The following is a 16,428-nucleotide window of genomic DNA, read 5'->3' as shown; positions in this document are numbered from 1 at the left end:
TGATGTTGTTTGTGCACAGAAAGGTGTACTTGTGGTTTTGGCACTCTTTTTTTAAAAAAACTGTAGGCTGTCATTTATATTTTAACTTATCCAGGCTGCAGATGCTCAGATACATTTTTAACGGCAGGAAAGGGAGAGGCTGAAATGTAGAGAGGCAACTCAGTGGTGGAAGCTGTGCATGTGAACAGGCTCCTCACCGGCAGCCTGCCTCGGGCCTTACCTCCAACTGAGCCGCACAGGAGATACACACTGCATCTCACCTGCTTTTGTCCTGCAGTGTGAATAAAGGCAAGCTGTGATGTAAAGTCAGATCCAACTCCCGCTTGTGCTGCGTACAGTAACAAGTGCATACAGATCAACAAAAAACAGGTAAATGTTCTGAGGTTAGCTGTAACAAAATTGGCTCATTAATTTGTAACTGATGCCTGGAGGGGAAATGCCTGTTAGGCAGAATGTCTTTTTGGTTTACTGATGAAAATATATATTTTGGTTGTTGTGTCATGCGTTTTGTCAGTCTGTTTCTAAAGGACACAGCAAACTGTTTTTGCCAGTATTTGTAAAATTCAAGTTAATTCAGTGCTTATGATGGTGTAATCTCCACAGAGTCATATCAGCTCTGTTGCTGGACAGGCATCGCTATACCTAACCACTGCCAGCTCAATGTTACATCAACACTTGCAAAATGCCTCTCCGTACATGAGTTTTTTGTCTGATTGCTGTTAATTTGGCATACGCAGGGTTCCCCACACAAAGTCCTATCCACACAACAGGCACATTTCCACCTGAGCTGCACATCCATTGGTCTGCAATTTTCTATTGTGATGGACGGGAAAATTGCTCAGGCTCTGCGGGATCCAAGACCGAATTTGTTTATAGACTGTTTGCACTAAACCCTGCAGAATTTCTTCTCATTTTTTGGGAGTAAAAAAAAGAAATGGGGGGTAATAGAAGTATTGGCTGTTTCATTCCCCTACAAACAACAAGCACTCTGGCTCATAGTTGTTGATGCATTTCCAATGCACAATGTTCCATCCTTTAGTTTTGCTCCGATAACATCACCATAATGATATTTTTGACGAGATAACTTGCACGAAACAAATGGGGGATGAAAAGCGGGAGTTCCCACTGTTTCTATGAGACATTAAGTCACTGATGATTATGCGGCGGCAGCACCCCCTACCGGTTGGCAAATTATTACACCACGGAGCTGCGGTCCTGATGCTGAGGGGTGGTGAGGATGCTGCGCAGGGCTGGGAGGGGGAGTATAAACCCGGTTTTGATAGAAAAAACGGTGCCTCAGTCTCTGTGGCGCAATGGAATAGCGCGCTGGACTTCTAATCCAGAGGCTCCGGGTTCGAGTCCCGGCAGAGATGTGGATGTAAGGATCCGGCTGTAATTTTTTCCTTTAATGAGAAGGGTTCAGAATAAAGCTTACATTTTTTTAAAATGTTCTTTGCAGATAAGATGTGCATAACAGGGCTGCTCTGTTCTGTCGACGGCAAGGGTGGATGGGTGGAAAGAAGATGATTCATAGTCGTGTTTATTTTGCAGAAGCTCAAAAACAGTGCATCTGGCCTGGCAATTTCACAGGAGCCTAGTCACCGCGCAAAGGTCATCTCATTAAAATATGCAGATTTGAAATAGGGAAAAGGCGTGAAACCATAGCAGAACTTCACGGGGCTTCCTTCCCAGCTTTACTGTCCAGGCTGCGCGCTAAGTTATCACGCGAGCACATTACTGCACAGTCTCACCAGCGGACACGCGCGCACGCTCACGGTTTCGGCACCTGGGGCAGTTCACTCATTTAAACCAGAGCAAAAAGCTTTCCTGAAGCAGCGGCAGCAGCTAAACGTTTAAAGCCTTTTGCCGTCCTCGTAACAAGTGTTTAATGATGCCAGATGCCGCGTTTCCATCCTCCCATTCGGTTCAGAGACAGAGGGAGAGATAAAGACTCCGGTTTACTTTGAACATAAATGACTCATAGTGCTAGAAAATGGTGTCGTCTCAAGATTTTTTTTTGATTTTTTTTGTATGCAGATTCTGTATTGAATTAAAGACCATAACTACATTGTACAGTGCGAGTAGAGAAGAAGAGTTGGTGGAAGTCATTGTGTATTTTTAATTAAGGGAAATCAGGGTGGGGACCTTTCTGGAATCCTTTCAAGGATCCCTGAAGGTGGACTATTTCCATCTTTAAACCCCCCAAATCTGGGAGCCCAGAGCTGATATAGTTATTTGCTTTCAGTGTGGGAAAGCAGCTGCTTGCTTGAAGATCTCTCAAACGCCACGACTCCCCTACCACTCCCCCCGCTTTCCCCATGGGTTTTATAATTTTTTATTTATTTATTTATTTTTTCATTCAACCCCACCTCCTCGGTTTCAGTTTGTTGCCACCACCACTGATTGGGCTGTCGTGCCATCCATGTTTAACCCCATCATGCCTCCCCACACACAGACCTAATCCGCCCGCAAACTAATCCTTAATCCTCTCTGGCAAGTTGAACAACCCCTCCCCCTCCTCCCTCTCTCCCTTCCACCCTTGGATCCTGATTCCCAAACGGGCCTGACGTCAAAAACGTCAAAACTACAAGGACTCTCCCCTTTAACGTTGCAAGCATGTGTAAAACTCCCAAGGGTGTAACCATTATGATGTAGAAATATTAATGGACTACTACACAAACTGTGAAACGATAACGTCTCAGCAAAGTAGGACTTTCAGTATTCTGGGAAAATAGGGAGGAAACGGAAGTCCCACAACTCCACAAGGCCAAGGACTCGGTTAAATCATTAGGCAACCATTGCAAATTATCTAACCGATGGGAAATAGTAGTGGGCCTATCTGCAAGATATAAGTAATAGCTCCATAGCATCAATGATAAGAAACATTATACTCCACTGAGAACCGTGACAATCAGCTTCAGATGACCCGATATGAGATATGTAGGTCTGAATTCAGGAGAAAAATTTTGTACCTACTCTGTAGGTAGGTTATGGAAACTTTAGATAAAGCGAGCTTATGTACAACAGGGGATAATGAAATTCCATAAAGGCAGATAAGGTCAGATGACTCACTGTGGGATATTATAGCAACATTACGATGATTTTTCGCTATGGTAAGATCTTACTATCCGCTCCATCTCCTTCATGCTGCTCTCAGCCAGTAGGCCCCTGCTCTGGCCCTGTTATCCCGGTGGTACGGGCCAAATCGTATTAAAATCCCCTCCCTCCCTCCATCCCTCCCTCCCGTGTCCCCTCCCCTCCCGCTCGTCTTTCAGACAGTCTGTTTTTGCTGCAGTGAACGGTAGCCGTGGAGAGCGAGCTAGAGAGAGATAGAGATACAAAGACAGAGTGAGAGAGTGAGCGGAGGGGGAAAAAGCAAGAAAAACAAGGAGTCGGGAGAAGGAACAAGGAGAGAGAAAAAAGTCGATAAAAGCAGATTGAAAGAGGGCTCCGAACAAGCGACTGCTGCGCATCAAAGGAGGGACCTTACTGGGGACCTTATTGGAGACCAGCATCAACAAAACCCGACTCCGGAGGCGGACTATACCGGTGTGTGTGCGTGTGGTTATTGCCGTGCAATGTTTCACAGTTTGTATTAATGTACAGGGTTAGGATGTAGCCTGTAGGGCGGACAGGAGACACCTGTCAGTGGTGACGCTTTTCCGTCTCCAGGAATGTGTCCGTGTGCGCACTGCGAGTCTCCCTTCTCTCTCTCTCTCTCTGTAATCCGTTATGCCTGCCCAGGGAGAGAAGTGTATAATCCCTGAGTGTTTCATAATTTACTCTAAATGTACGTTTTGTTGTCGGGCTGTCTGCGCTGTTCCCGACTCCTCTCCTCCTTTTTTTTCTTTCCGCGCTCTTTTGCAGAAAAAAAAGATCGTAACTCGCGGGGTGTGCAGCAGCCACCTCTCTCCAGCCTTTTCAAGAGTCTCCCAAATTCTCAAGAGCACCAGATTTTTCTGCAAGCGCGGGAGAAGGACTGGTTTTCCGACCTGAGAACCAGTCCTCTGGTGCTCTCGCGGTCCGTCGCAGCAATGCAGGTAGCCATGCGCGAGCAGTTGTTGTTTTCATTATTGTTATTATTATTATTGTCATCATCTTTATTGGTTTCACTCTCCACGTTAAGCGTAAGCAAAGAACTTCTGTTCTTCGCGCTCAGTTTCCGCGTTATTTCCCATGGATGCATTTGCTCCAGTTTTGTTTTCGCTTTTCGCTATCACTCAACAGGAAGGGCTGGAGCAACAATAAACATAGACACCCCCCACCCCGTCTCTAGTCCCCAACATCCCTTTCCCATGACATGCCCCCCCTCCCCACGTCCCCCCTCCGCCCCATTACTCCATCCCACCCCTTGTCCCCGCCCTAACCGCCAGCTCGTGCGTCCGTCCCGCAGCCAACGTTACAGCCCCGGTTCCCTCTCGGCGATGACCATGAGGGAGCCGTCCACAGATGGACCGAGGGCTCACCTCTGCGCAGGATATTGCTATTTTAAGGAATGTGCGTGAGAGAAAGAGGAAGAGAAGGAGTGCGAGAGAGAGAGCGAGAACGAGTGCCAGAGAAGCTATTAAGCACGACGGTCCGTCTCCGGTCTAGTGCAAAGCGCACCGTGTATTCTCAGCGGGCGGCAGGTGTATCTCTCCGCTGCTGCTGTGTCTTTCATTGTCTTTCCTCTTCTCTTTTTTTTCTTTCACTGCCAATTGTGTGAATGTTGCTTAGCCTTATTTTTAATTAGCATGAGTTAGTTGGAGCTCGAAAATGGGCCCAGAAACATTCGTTTTCCTTCTTTCCACATGCGCACAGCTTGTTAAAGTGGAATAAATTCACAGTAATATGAACACCACCCCCCACCACCCCCCTTCTTCTCGTCTCTCCTCATTAACACTTAAACATCGCCACCATCTCCGTCTACTCCTCTGTTTGGCTCTATCACCGCCCACTCTCTCCTTACTCCCACCTCCCTCAATCAGTCGTCGGTATAGTATGACACAACCAGATCGATGAATACCCATGGAGCAACGCGTGAGTAACGGGTGGGCCAAGCGTTTATTCAGTTGCAGCCAACCAGTGGCAGGGGATGCAATTAGTGGCCAGTTGGCCTTGCCTGCTTGTTTTCTTTATCTCTCCATTGCTTTCCCTGCAGGTGACACTCCAGAGCTCCTCTGCCCTCCTGAGGATTCAGTGAGACAGGCGGATCTGTGTGCCCGAACATGGCCTTCCCATCAGCCCCCTTTGCATTATGGAGTGTCAGCTTATTGACAGTACTCTTCACAGCTGCGGTTCACAGCAATACTAGCTTTGGTAAGCACATCTCTCTCCCTCTGTATCTGTCTGCCTCTTACTGTCTCTCCCTGGGCCCCTGACCTCCCTGACCCACTCTCTCTGTCTCTGGTGGTGCCCCTTATCTGTTTACTTGAGGCTTTTTCGTTGTTTCCTGTATTATGACAAGGGAATCAGAGCAGCGTTAATAAGCACATGGGACACCCCCACCTCCCCAGACCCCAGTGGAATTTCTGCTGTTGTTTTTTAGGAATGTGTGTGACTCGCACGTGGGTGTAGGTCCTTTGCCAGAGTAGCACACTTGCCCAGTAACTTCCTCTTCTTTTTCTCTCTCAGTGACATCTTAAATGACTTGCATAAGGTCGCATAAGATGCAAAAACACAGGCAAACACTCATCATTAGCAGTCTTGGATGTTTACCTGCTTAGCATCTCTCCGTCTTTCTCATGAGTATACACTTGGAGATAAAGAGCGATTGTCTTGTGCTTTCTCAGGTAGGGGCAAAGCAGCGTGCAAATTCAACTCTTATACAGACATATGACAGTCCTTATGGCTGAAGCTCAAACTGCGATGAGCTGGGTGCGGCTCAAAGCGGATGGTAAGAGAGGATTTGATGAGAGAAGCACTTTGTAATGATATCATCCTTGCTGTGAGTGGCGAGAATATACAGATCAATGTGCTTTCCAATTACATAACACTCAAGTGACTGACTGCTGGTAATACAACCTTTAGAGGGCGAGTTTTGCTGGTGGTAAAATGGTGCGTCACCACTGGCCCTCAATCCACAGAAAATTGATTGATATAGGTAGAATCCTGTCGGCATGTTTCTCATTACACTTGGTATATTTTTGCACAGAGTTTGACAAAGAACTGTAAGACAATATAGCAGGTAATAAGGGTCCTAATAGATGTTCCCTGATTTGCATTTCCAATATATATTCTCAGAGGCCCCTTGTATTCACTTATGCACACCCACACTATTTCACAAATCTGAATGCACCTGTGAATACACACTGCATGCATATGCATGGAGACATACACAGTATACGCCCATAGATATGCACGCACACGGACTAGATTTACTGTACTTTGAATTTGTTTATCCACATCAGCTGTTTTTATTTTCTGTTGAAATAGGTATGCTTGAGTTTCCGTGCATTTATGAATTGAATTTGGGGGAGCGAAGGATTGCCGGTGTGAGCTCACATTGGTCAGTGTGGTAGAAAGTGAGAAACAATATGGGTATGTCAAGAAGTTGGGATCAGGCCGCTGTAATACAAATGCAAATGGAAGCATGTCAAAACCTTTAGAGTTGCTGAAGATGAGAAATGCACAAACAATCACCTCAGACTGAGGCACTGATGATGAAATATCAATCTCCTGTCAGGATGCTGACCCCAACTGTGTAGCTCGTCATTGAAACCCAGGCGCTTGTTCGTTATTTGGGTCCGAAAATGATTTTGGCTCGCATTCACACGCATGTCACATTTGATTAAGGTGTGCCTGGAGGGAGGCCTGACCATGCGTGACCAATTCTTGCTTTGGTCTCACCTAAGTGCTGTTTTACATTATCATGTCAGTCAAGGAGAGTAATTAAACCTGGGACGTCTGACAGCATTTAGGAGATGAGAAAACACGTCAAAGAGCACAGCTGAGAGATGGGAAGCAACCGTGGAGTGCTGAGTTAACAATTTTGGCATCCATGTCTTTTTGTCAGTAATATGTGTCATCAAATAATGATCAAGTACTTGTATTAATTCCACAGAAACCAAATTAATAATATCACCGCAGTGAAATCAGTCAGAATCACTTGTCAAAAATGTTTGAAAATATATTTTTTGCACCATATAGAAATACATTAATCAGAAGAAGACTGGATGCTTTTTTTATCAGTAGTATTGAAATTTGTCTTAGTGGCCTTGATGCAAGAAATAATGAAAACTTGTAGATTTTCCCACTGGCAAACAAGGAACCCAGCTTTTATTCAACACATACAACACCAAGGAACAATGCCAAAAAAATTCAAGATACAGAAAAATAGATATATTCATGAATAAATCTTGTGTTTGCTGTTTTGTACTTGACATTTGAGTAATGTGGTAAGCAATGGTGTTGCAGTTATAGAGGGAAATGTAGTGCATAAGCCGCAAAGCACCAGCCCATCACTCACATCCGCTCCGATCTGTCTGAATGTTGTGACATAGCAGCAGAGCTGTTAGTAGAAGGTGGAGTAGGGTGGGGCAGACAGTCAGATAATGCCGTCATAATGGAGATCTCCATGCTAAGTGGCCTTGCAAGAGAAGGGTCTACTTAGCTTAAATAATTCAGTGTTATGTATCAGAGAGGAAAACGATTAGCTCAGCAAGTCAACGTTAAAGCAGATGAGCCATCAGAGTAGGACCGTCTATTATTGCTATACTCAGAGTCCACAGTGGATTAAAAATATGTTGACTGTTTGTCGCTTATCATCGGTCAGAGAGGTACAATTAAGAAAAAAGAAATACTTTCCCAGGACATATGGGGTTGATCATGTATTATGATAGCGTTCATGATAGTTTAAACTCTTGATCAATCCTGGACTTCGAACTTCCATTTGATGTATGTCAAAGTCATGGAAAGGACAGCACTAACTCTGCTCTGGATTTATCTGTGACCGGGCATCCTTGGAGCATGTGAACGAATCAGGGAGACACTAATTGCACGCCATTTGACATATCCATTTCCACAGCTGGATGTGCAGCCATGCGCTGTAGATGGAAAGTGCCTCTCACAAGGGCACAGATTAGGCATGCAATTGGCCGGCTGTGCCCTGGTTCTGTACCGCTGACCCAGTTACCACAGGACTGCTGTGTAGTGTGAGGGTCCGTCTGCTGAAGCACTCAGTTGACAGCAAGTAGAACAGTGTGCTGCGACCTCCAATCAACCACCTGGCCCTCAACACTATGGCAGCCTGATGGCAGTCTGATCTCAGACTCCAGTAGAGTGTTTGCATTCATGGCAGGAAACATGCCTAATAGTTTATTTACTTCAGCGAGTTCTGCTAGTCAGAAACACTGAATGAATCCCGATGCTTCCAGCTGAGGCTAGTAATGGATAAGGATTAAAGGACGGGAGCAGTGTGGACCAGTTGTTAGTGTGGTAAGATTTATAGGCGGGAGGGCTGTGTGTGTCTCTGCCAGTGGTTCACTTTATACTGCTACAGAATGGGTTCCTTTCCCCCAGGAGCAGCTCTTTCTCACTGGCTAAAAGCCCACTTCCTGTGTGTGTTGCTGTTGTTTGGTGTTGACTTCCTGTGTGCCAAGATGGGGGAACATTTGGCTAATACACAGTACAGCTAGCACACAATAGCAGTAGGCGGTTTGGATGGGAGGCCTCTGCCTGTTAACAAGGCTGACTGATAAGCAGTGACTCATTAACAAGCCGAGGTACACAGAGCCTGGGGGAATTACCGCCTAGCCACTGTGACATTAATAAGAGGCCTAAGCTATTTTTCCATTTGGCTCCACTGGCATGTGGCTAAACCAGTGGTTTCCAATCTCAGTGCTGGCTATTTATTTCCTCCGGTGCTCTTCTATTAGTTTCAGCCACTGGTTACCTGGTCTGATTGGAGTGTGGGCTGATCAGTATTGTCAATGTGGGCTGTAGCTAATGACATCTGCCGCTTCAATAGAAAAACCAGACAGCCCTCATTAGTTTTCTGCAGATTCATTCAGAAACATCTGGGGAGGAGCCCAATTAATTATTCTTATACTGATCATGCCAGTTAATTAGCAATATGTTTGTCTTTTAAGAGAAAAACGACAATGACATAATCCAGCACATGTCCTAGATTTGAATCTGTGAGACTGAAGGAGATTGTAACACTATATGGATCCAATTAAGCATCTAAAATACACATGCTAAAACATGTAGTAAAGCTCCAGGAGACTGTCTGCTATCGGAATTTTAAATCTAAAGCCATATTACTTCTATTGTCTTGTGTGTTTATTCTTCTCTGATCCTTTAAGTGTTTTCTTGTCCAGATCAGTTTTCTGATTATAAATTGGATTCTGATTGGCTGGCATTAGTTTGAAACAGATTCACATCTGGCAGAAAACCAATTATTTCTCCTGTTCATCATGCCGATTAATTAGTGTGCTGTGGCTGATTGATTAAACTCCCAACAAAGCTCTAACCATGAGCACTAGAGCCCCCGGGAATGATTTGCATCACACATTGTGCACATTGCTGTTTCTTCATGTTATGCTCATACATCTCTCGACATGCTGAAACATTGCACATGCGTAAGCGGCAGGAAGAGAAAGTCACAGCTCAACAAGGCAAAAGTGTTGATAAGTCATTTGTAGCTAAATTAAGCAGAATTAAAATGCAGTGGCGCGCCAGTGTCTTTGGATGTTAGAAGTATCAGCTGCACCCAAACAAGACTCCATTAGACCTCATCAATCTGAAGCAGATCTCATCCACCCAGGCTCTCTCAGGCAATGTGAGATTACATCAGAACAGATCAGTCTTGCATGCTGCCATCATAATAACAGCAAATGCCATTAAGAAACTAAAAGAAAGAAGTGCTCTAGAGATTTTGATGAGCGGCAACGCATTCGTCGCCCTCTCAGATGCTTCGCAGAAGACACATCACTTTGCAGCAACTCAGGGTTGTGAAAAATAGGGGTCCCGCATTTACAGAGCAGCCAGCTTCAAAACCATCACCTCACAAACACACTACCGATTAAACAAACCTAACAACAACAACAGCGTCAGCCTTGAAATAAATTAATTTACCATGTTTCCACCAACAAGAGCCCGTATTGTGTTCAGCACTCATCTGGCTTTTCCTTTGATCAAGGCCCTCACGCTCATTCCCCCATCCCTACCTGCCTGCTTTTCTCATGTTATCTGCTGGAATTCTCTGGCGGGTATTTTAATTGATTGCTGCAGGGGTGGAAATCACCAATGGTGTCATTAACGCATAGGTGGTCAGACCAAGAGCTTCCTGGAAAGGTGTATCTGTTTGTTGAAGCACATCACTGTGCTGTGTGTAAACTCCAACTATGACCGGGCGCTGGAAGATTCGAGTGCATGGCTGTAAAGCGAAGCATTTGTATTGATTGAGTCTGAGTGCTGAGGGTTCCCCCTGAGCGCAGGAGCTCCACCAATGAAAGAGCAGAGGTTGCTCTTATATATTGCCTCTTTTTGATGATGCCATCACTTCAGCTCGTGGTAGAGAGTGTGTCTGTGGGGGGATCTTATCACTGATACCACAACCATAAAGCCATTTCAATTCACCTGTGTGTTGTGTAGGGAACTCTACCTAGTTCTGCTGAGGATATCACTGTCCATTGACTGGATGGTGAGTCTTATTGAGTCTCTAATATAACTGTCAAATATAGAACCAGTGTAGGAATAGGACTGTGAAGCAGTTCTCCAGATTGGTACTTAATGTAGTATAAACTCTCACGAGCATAACGAGAATAAATCTGAAGTCTGACACTTTTGCTTTAGCGCTATTAAAGTGAATCAGCAGACAGAGTGACAAGGTCTTTGAATCTGTGTCCTTTATCAGCACATGCGGCAAAGTTTTTTTTAATAGCTTTACCATCGACTGGCTGATTATCAGTTCAACTGAGTGCCAGTTAGATCCTAAAATCTGATACAAATACTTTTTAATGGTATATTATTGTGCCGGAGCAGAGTTGAATATTGCCTCCTATACACAGCATTTTTTTTTTTTATTGTTTTAGTTGCAAGTTTATTGTTTACAGAGATATGTTTTCTGCATTGAAACTGTTGGACAGTATCATTATTAAAGTTTTTGCATTGTAACACAGCCACCGCTCAGTGGAATTCATTTATGGTTCCACTGCACTGCTGCACTCCTTATGCCTCCCAATCATATTGTACCACCCTGCTTGAATGCTCATAGCTTCTATATATACTGCAGATCTGCTATTGAAATTCATTCTGTATTATTTAAATGCCCTTTGAATTAATGCACTACCTGGCATTTAGTGTATGTGTTTTCAACATCATTTATGGCTGCATTGTAATCGGATCAAATATTTGAATGCAGCCAATGCAAAGCGGGGGTGTCATTTGGGGAGGTTGCTTTGTCAACAAGAACAGCCATGATGGGCATAGGATCATTAGACATGATACTATAGAGCCTGGATTTACTTTTCATTGAAGTGGAAAAGGTCGTCTTTTACGAGTCTTTCCTGGAAGGCAACAAAAATGATGACGAGGGATTTTTGCTGCAGTTTGCAACTACTGTAAAGGCTAGGGGAAAAAGGGGATAGGAGTGAGAAACTGATGGGATCTGAGTGTGGTACTGTATTGTACCACTGTAGGTGTCTTTGGAGAGGCTGAAGGAATGGCAAACTCTGGAGAAGTTTAGACTTTTCTGCAGTGGTTGCAGGATGTGAATATATACTTTATTTGCTCCTAGCTGAGGTTTGATCATCTCTGTGGGTGGTGTGGAGGACCTGATAGCGTTAAGATCGTGCCATGTATTTACTCTCTGTAAAGCCATGTTTTTTTCCGAGTTACAGAGATCCAAAGAAATTGAATTTTAATACAAGGTGTAAATTATGCAAGAGTGCTAAATGTTTTAAAAGAAAGAGGAAGTAAATTGTCTTTTTGTTTAGTTTCCTCTGTGTTCATGCACCTCATTTCAAGTTCTTTTATAGTGTTTTTGGTTTATTGTTATTGTTCTTCTCCTTCAATGTCACAACCTAGACAGGTACTCGCCTGATACAGTGAATATTTTCATTGTTGGAACATTTTCATTGTACACAGCGATTGTGACCTAAATTAGTATCATTACACTTTTATGAGATTTGCTGCTCCCGTCTATTCTTGTCTTAAGTGGAGGAACTGAAGTCATCACTTTAAAGAAAAAAAAAGTAGCAGTCTGCTAATGAGCATGAAAAAATCTTGTTTGCTTTATTCTGTCATCCTTGAGCTTTTAAAAAGTGTCACATCTATGTTTTCTATTAGGAACTAACGAAAGGAATATAATGCCTCGTTTTAAGCGGTAGATAAGTGAGTCATTGTAATGCAAGTGCAGGCTTTAAACTCACGCTGACCAGTGGAGAGGTCCAGGCTCGGCTTTTAATCTGGACCTGACCCTTTGCACCGATCAAGGTACGATGAACTCGTGATGAGTGGATGCGACTTTTGACGATGGGGCCATCACCACACGGTGTAACTCAGCATTACTGTGCCGGTTGAAGACAAAGGCACCAAATAGGCATCTCTAATCTCCCTGCTGAATGAATCCGAAACAAAGAGAGGAGGAACGCAGACATAGAGGCTTGGACACACATAGGATAAGCTGATTACCCAGGAAAGGAGGGAGGGCGAGGGAGACAGAGGGAGAAAGACAGAGGCATTCACGTGAACAAGAGAAAACCATACAGTAAGGGTGCATGACGGCAGGGAAATGGAGGAGGAGGGGTCGGGAGGGAGGAGGAAAAAAAAAGTGAGCGCACTCTAATGATGGGGTGCACAGACCGGAGAGAAAATGAAAAGAAACAGTGTAGGGAGCGAGGGAGGGAGAAAGAACTCACAAGAGAAAAAAAAGGTGAACGCTTAAAAGGACGAGCCCTGGCGCGCTACACAGAGCATGCAATAGGAAAATGAAGGGAATGCATATTTGCCTCTGATATCCTTCTTAGCCATGCGACACAATCAGAAAACAGGACATTATGCTAATGCGAGACTGCTCAGCAATATAATTGCAACCTGACTCATTTCACCTGTCGCTATATATACAAACGGAATTACACCCAATCCAGGTGTACAGGCTAAATATACAGCTAATTAAAATTAATGAGATTTACTTAGAAAAGAATATGCTTCTTCTCTAAGCTGCTTATCCCTGCATGGGAATCTGCTACACACACTGACACACACACACACTCACCTTTGCCAGTTCTCTAAGATACACACACCTCGTTTTGATTCACTCTCCTTCACTTCGCTTTCTCACCCTCTGCTAGGCAGACTGTTAAGAAACCCCAGTATGCTTGCACGCACGCACACTCTCACACACAAACACGCAGTCTATCTATCTGTCTTTCAGCCAGCTTTCCTCTTACGCAGACTTAAACATGCTTCTTGCTCAGTGAACATGAAGTTCTTGACTGTACGTTGCCATTCACACACATAGACATGAATAAACAACTGAATTTCTGGAAAAACAAAAGTTGGGATTGTATTGAAAATGATTTGCAAGTCATTGTTTTTAGTTTTAGAAATTAGGTTGTGGACAGTTTCAGTGAGATTTTTAGATGACCAAGACACATCGCTCTAATCTCTTAAACCACTTTAGCTTAGCTTTTGGTGTTTTTGTTGCGCAAACACAAATGCAACCCTGATGTATTCCTAACAGTGCTGTAGCGTGCTAGTGTTGTTCCTACATAATCATATTAATGATGCTCCATGACCATCATTACAACTGACAAATTATGTCGTTGTGATGTCAAAGCTTTGCACAATGTGTCCTGTAGTGGAAGACGTGTAGCACAATAAAGTCAATTTGAAGATGAGGGTCAAACACAGGACTTTACCCTTGAGAAACCCAAATTACATTAGACTTTCATTTTTTATGCATTTTTCTGGGGTGGCTTTCTGCCAGAATGCCCTCTCTCATGTGCATGTCCTTCCCTGATGTGGGATAATATCGGATGATATCTGATTGTGCGACTGACAAGATAACTGTGTAAGCGAACTCTTGACCTAAAAAGGGTTACATAAACAGTAATGAAATCTGAACACTAGTCGTCAGCTCAACACTTTAAAGAAACATGATAAAGACAAGCGCATATGGTGATATTTACTTGTAATGTGATGGCCCGAGACACCAGCTCAAACCAATTATAAACAGGGTCTTAGAGGCAGCAATGCAAACCCACAAGCAGATGCTTGTGACCACACAAAAACACTTCCAGGAAAACTCATGTGTACATTTATGCATAAAGACATGAATAAGACGCACACACACATGCATACACACAAACATATATTCAAATGGAGCTTTGAAGGCACTCTGTTCTTTACTTAAACAAAAATACCCCTGTGAGCCAGGCTGTTGACTGCCAGATGAAAAATTGTGTTTAGCCGGCGAGCCCGCATACAGCATACATATATATACTCCCCGCACTGTGTTCCTCTTGTATATACACAGTGTAGGCGTTTGATATGTAACAGTTCCCAAATTGCTTATGCATATATTTTTTCCCCATAAGGTGTTGTCCAACCAGCAATTCTTCAATTCCGAGTGAACAAAGTGCTGAGTAATTAAATGGCTCTTCAAGTCATCTCTGAAGTAGTGTTGTAGGAGGACACTGGGAAAATGACACAGAGCAAATTAATCACGCACTTTATTAACAGACTTAGGTTTCAGCGGAACATTGCTGTCTCCACCGCAGCGAGTTGCACCACTTGGCACAAAACCAACTTATGTCTCACCCGACCCTGAGCACGTTCACCCTAACACGTACAGTAGGTTACACATGCACTCACACACTCATCTGAGTATTATGTGAGTAACACACACTTCCATGCTCTCCTCTTCCTTCTGTCTCTATCTCTCTCTCCTTCTGTCAGAGCTTCATTTCTCAGCCTGGTGAGTACTTGAATGTCATTATGACTTTTGCTATCAAAAGCAAACAGCGGGGCAGGATTGAGGAGTGCATGCCAGACCTCCCGTTTTCCACGCTGAGAATGCCGCAGCATGTCGAGTGCTATTTTGATTGTTTCAGATTTTTTCCTGCTTCTGTGTGACAAAAGGATAGGCTTTTTTTTTTAAAGAACAGATTTATTGACCAAGCTCCTGCTGCGAGTCTCTACAAGCCCACGCTGATGTATTTTCTGAATGGAAAGCCCCATCTCTTTATATTTACAGTATGATCACTCTACCTTGGCCTGTGTGTCAATGAAGATGACTTCATATCTACCGGCACATTCGATCCTATTTTTGTAGTGCATCGACAGACGGCAGAAGTGAATAATATAATTGAGTTAATGAGCTACACGCCCTTATCTGCTGTTCATTCACACGGGCAGCCCGAGGCGTGACGACTATCAGCCTCTTACACAAGCTACTGTATGTTTGATGAGTACCTTGAAGGGAGAATTTGATAGTGCAGTCAAACTTCCTCAAGGCAAACTGTTTTGATGTGTGAACCAAAGAAGAAGGAGTTTATCCTCTGCTTTTCCCCCCTTATTCTCTTATTCTACAATGAATATTTAAATATTATTGTGATTTATTTATGGCGGCTCGGTGTTCAGCTTCACTGAGCTATTTTCAGGTTGATATCTTCACAGGCAGGAGGGAGGGGAGGTATATAGACTTGTACATGGGAGGTGTCATGCTTGACTTTGTGACAGCGCTCAGCAGCGTGCCTCCGAGAACATCTTTTTGTTGTTGTTTGAAGAGTTTGGTGACATTTTCTGGTTCTTCCCCTCAGGGCTGTAAGATTCAGAGCTGGCCTGGTTTCATCAACCACCCAGTGCATTTTACTCAGGACGTCATAGGGTCAGCTGCCAGAGGAAGGGTGGCTACATGTTGGCTTTTCTTCATGCTGCTGTGTATTGCAAGTCTGTGGAATCAGCTGCCATTCAATAGTGTTAAACCACTCCAAGCCCTCATGCAATTGAAGGCGTTTTAAGAATATATCTCAAAAGTTTCAATATCCTCTGCGTTTTTTGTGTAGCTTAGTAAAATGCTTCTATCTGGACAAAAGTTTACCATTTAATCTAATATAAGATACAGTATCTTGGTTAGAAATATTTATGTTAGTATTTTATTTGCTTGTGAGGCCTGTTATGATGTTTTTATTGCCCTTGGGCATTCAGTTTTTATCATTTATGTTAAGCACATTGAGTTTATGTGTAATGTGTAATCGCCATTGTCAGTTTTACTGTATACTTTACATTCAAGGCCATTTTGTGAGTTTGCATTGTATCAGGCTGGACTTGTTCACTTAAGAAGTTTTCAAAGTTTGAAGGCTAAACTTCAACAGGACGCAACCAACTACCTTTATTAGACTTCTCATAATAGTCGCTGCTGGTGCAGTGATACACTGGGTTATTGCAGTCGTGAGATGAACTTGAAAGATATGGAATCTGAAAGGATTGCTTTGCAATGAA

The 16,428-nt window shown here is 43.7% G+C and overlaps 1 protein-coding gene and 1 non-coding gene across 4 annotated transcripts in view; both read left to right on the top strand.

Moving 5' to 3' along the window:
• Nucleotides 1–1,299: 1,299 nt before the first annotated feature.
• On the top strand, nucleotides 1,300–1,373 carry trnar-ucu (transfer RNA arginine (anticodon UCU)). The gene has a single exon. It is a non-coding gene; the product is annotated as a tRNA-Arg (tRNA).
• Nucleotides 1,374–3,256: 1,883 nt separating this feature from the next.
• The window catches only part of cadm3 (cell adhesion molecule 3), a 97,863-nt gene continuing 84,691 nt past the window's right edge, over nucleotides 3,257–16,428 (top strand). For 2 of the 3 annotated variants that reach the window (XM_063461912.1, XM_063461910.1), the window contains exons 1-2: nucleotides 3,257–3,549; nucleotides 5,141–5,298. In XM_063461912.1, coding sequence (XP_063317982.1) covers nucleotides 5,208–5,298 — 91 coding nt within the window. In that variant the 5' untranslated portion in view covers nucleotides 3,257–3,549; nucleotides 5,141–5,207. Of the gene's footprint in view, nucleotides 3,550–3,821; nucleotides 4,041–5,140; nucleotides 5,299–16,428 lie in introns of those variants that run through there. The other variant, XM_063461911.1, reaches the window with a different exon arrangement.

This window comes from Pelmatolapia mariae, linkage group LG18 (genome assembly GCF_036321145.2).
Source record: "Pelmatolapia mariae isolate MD_Pm_ZW linkage group LG18, Pm_UMD_F_2, whole genome shotgun sequence".
Lineage (NCBI taxonomy): Eukaryota > Metazoa > Chordata > Actinopteri > Cichliformes > Cichlidae > Pelmatolapia > Pelmatolapia mariae.
This window is presented reverse-complemented; position numbering and strand designations above follow the sequence as displayed.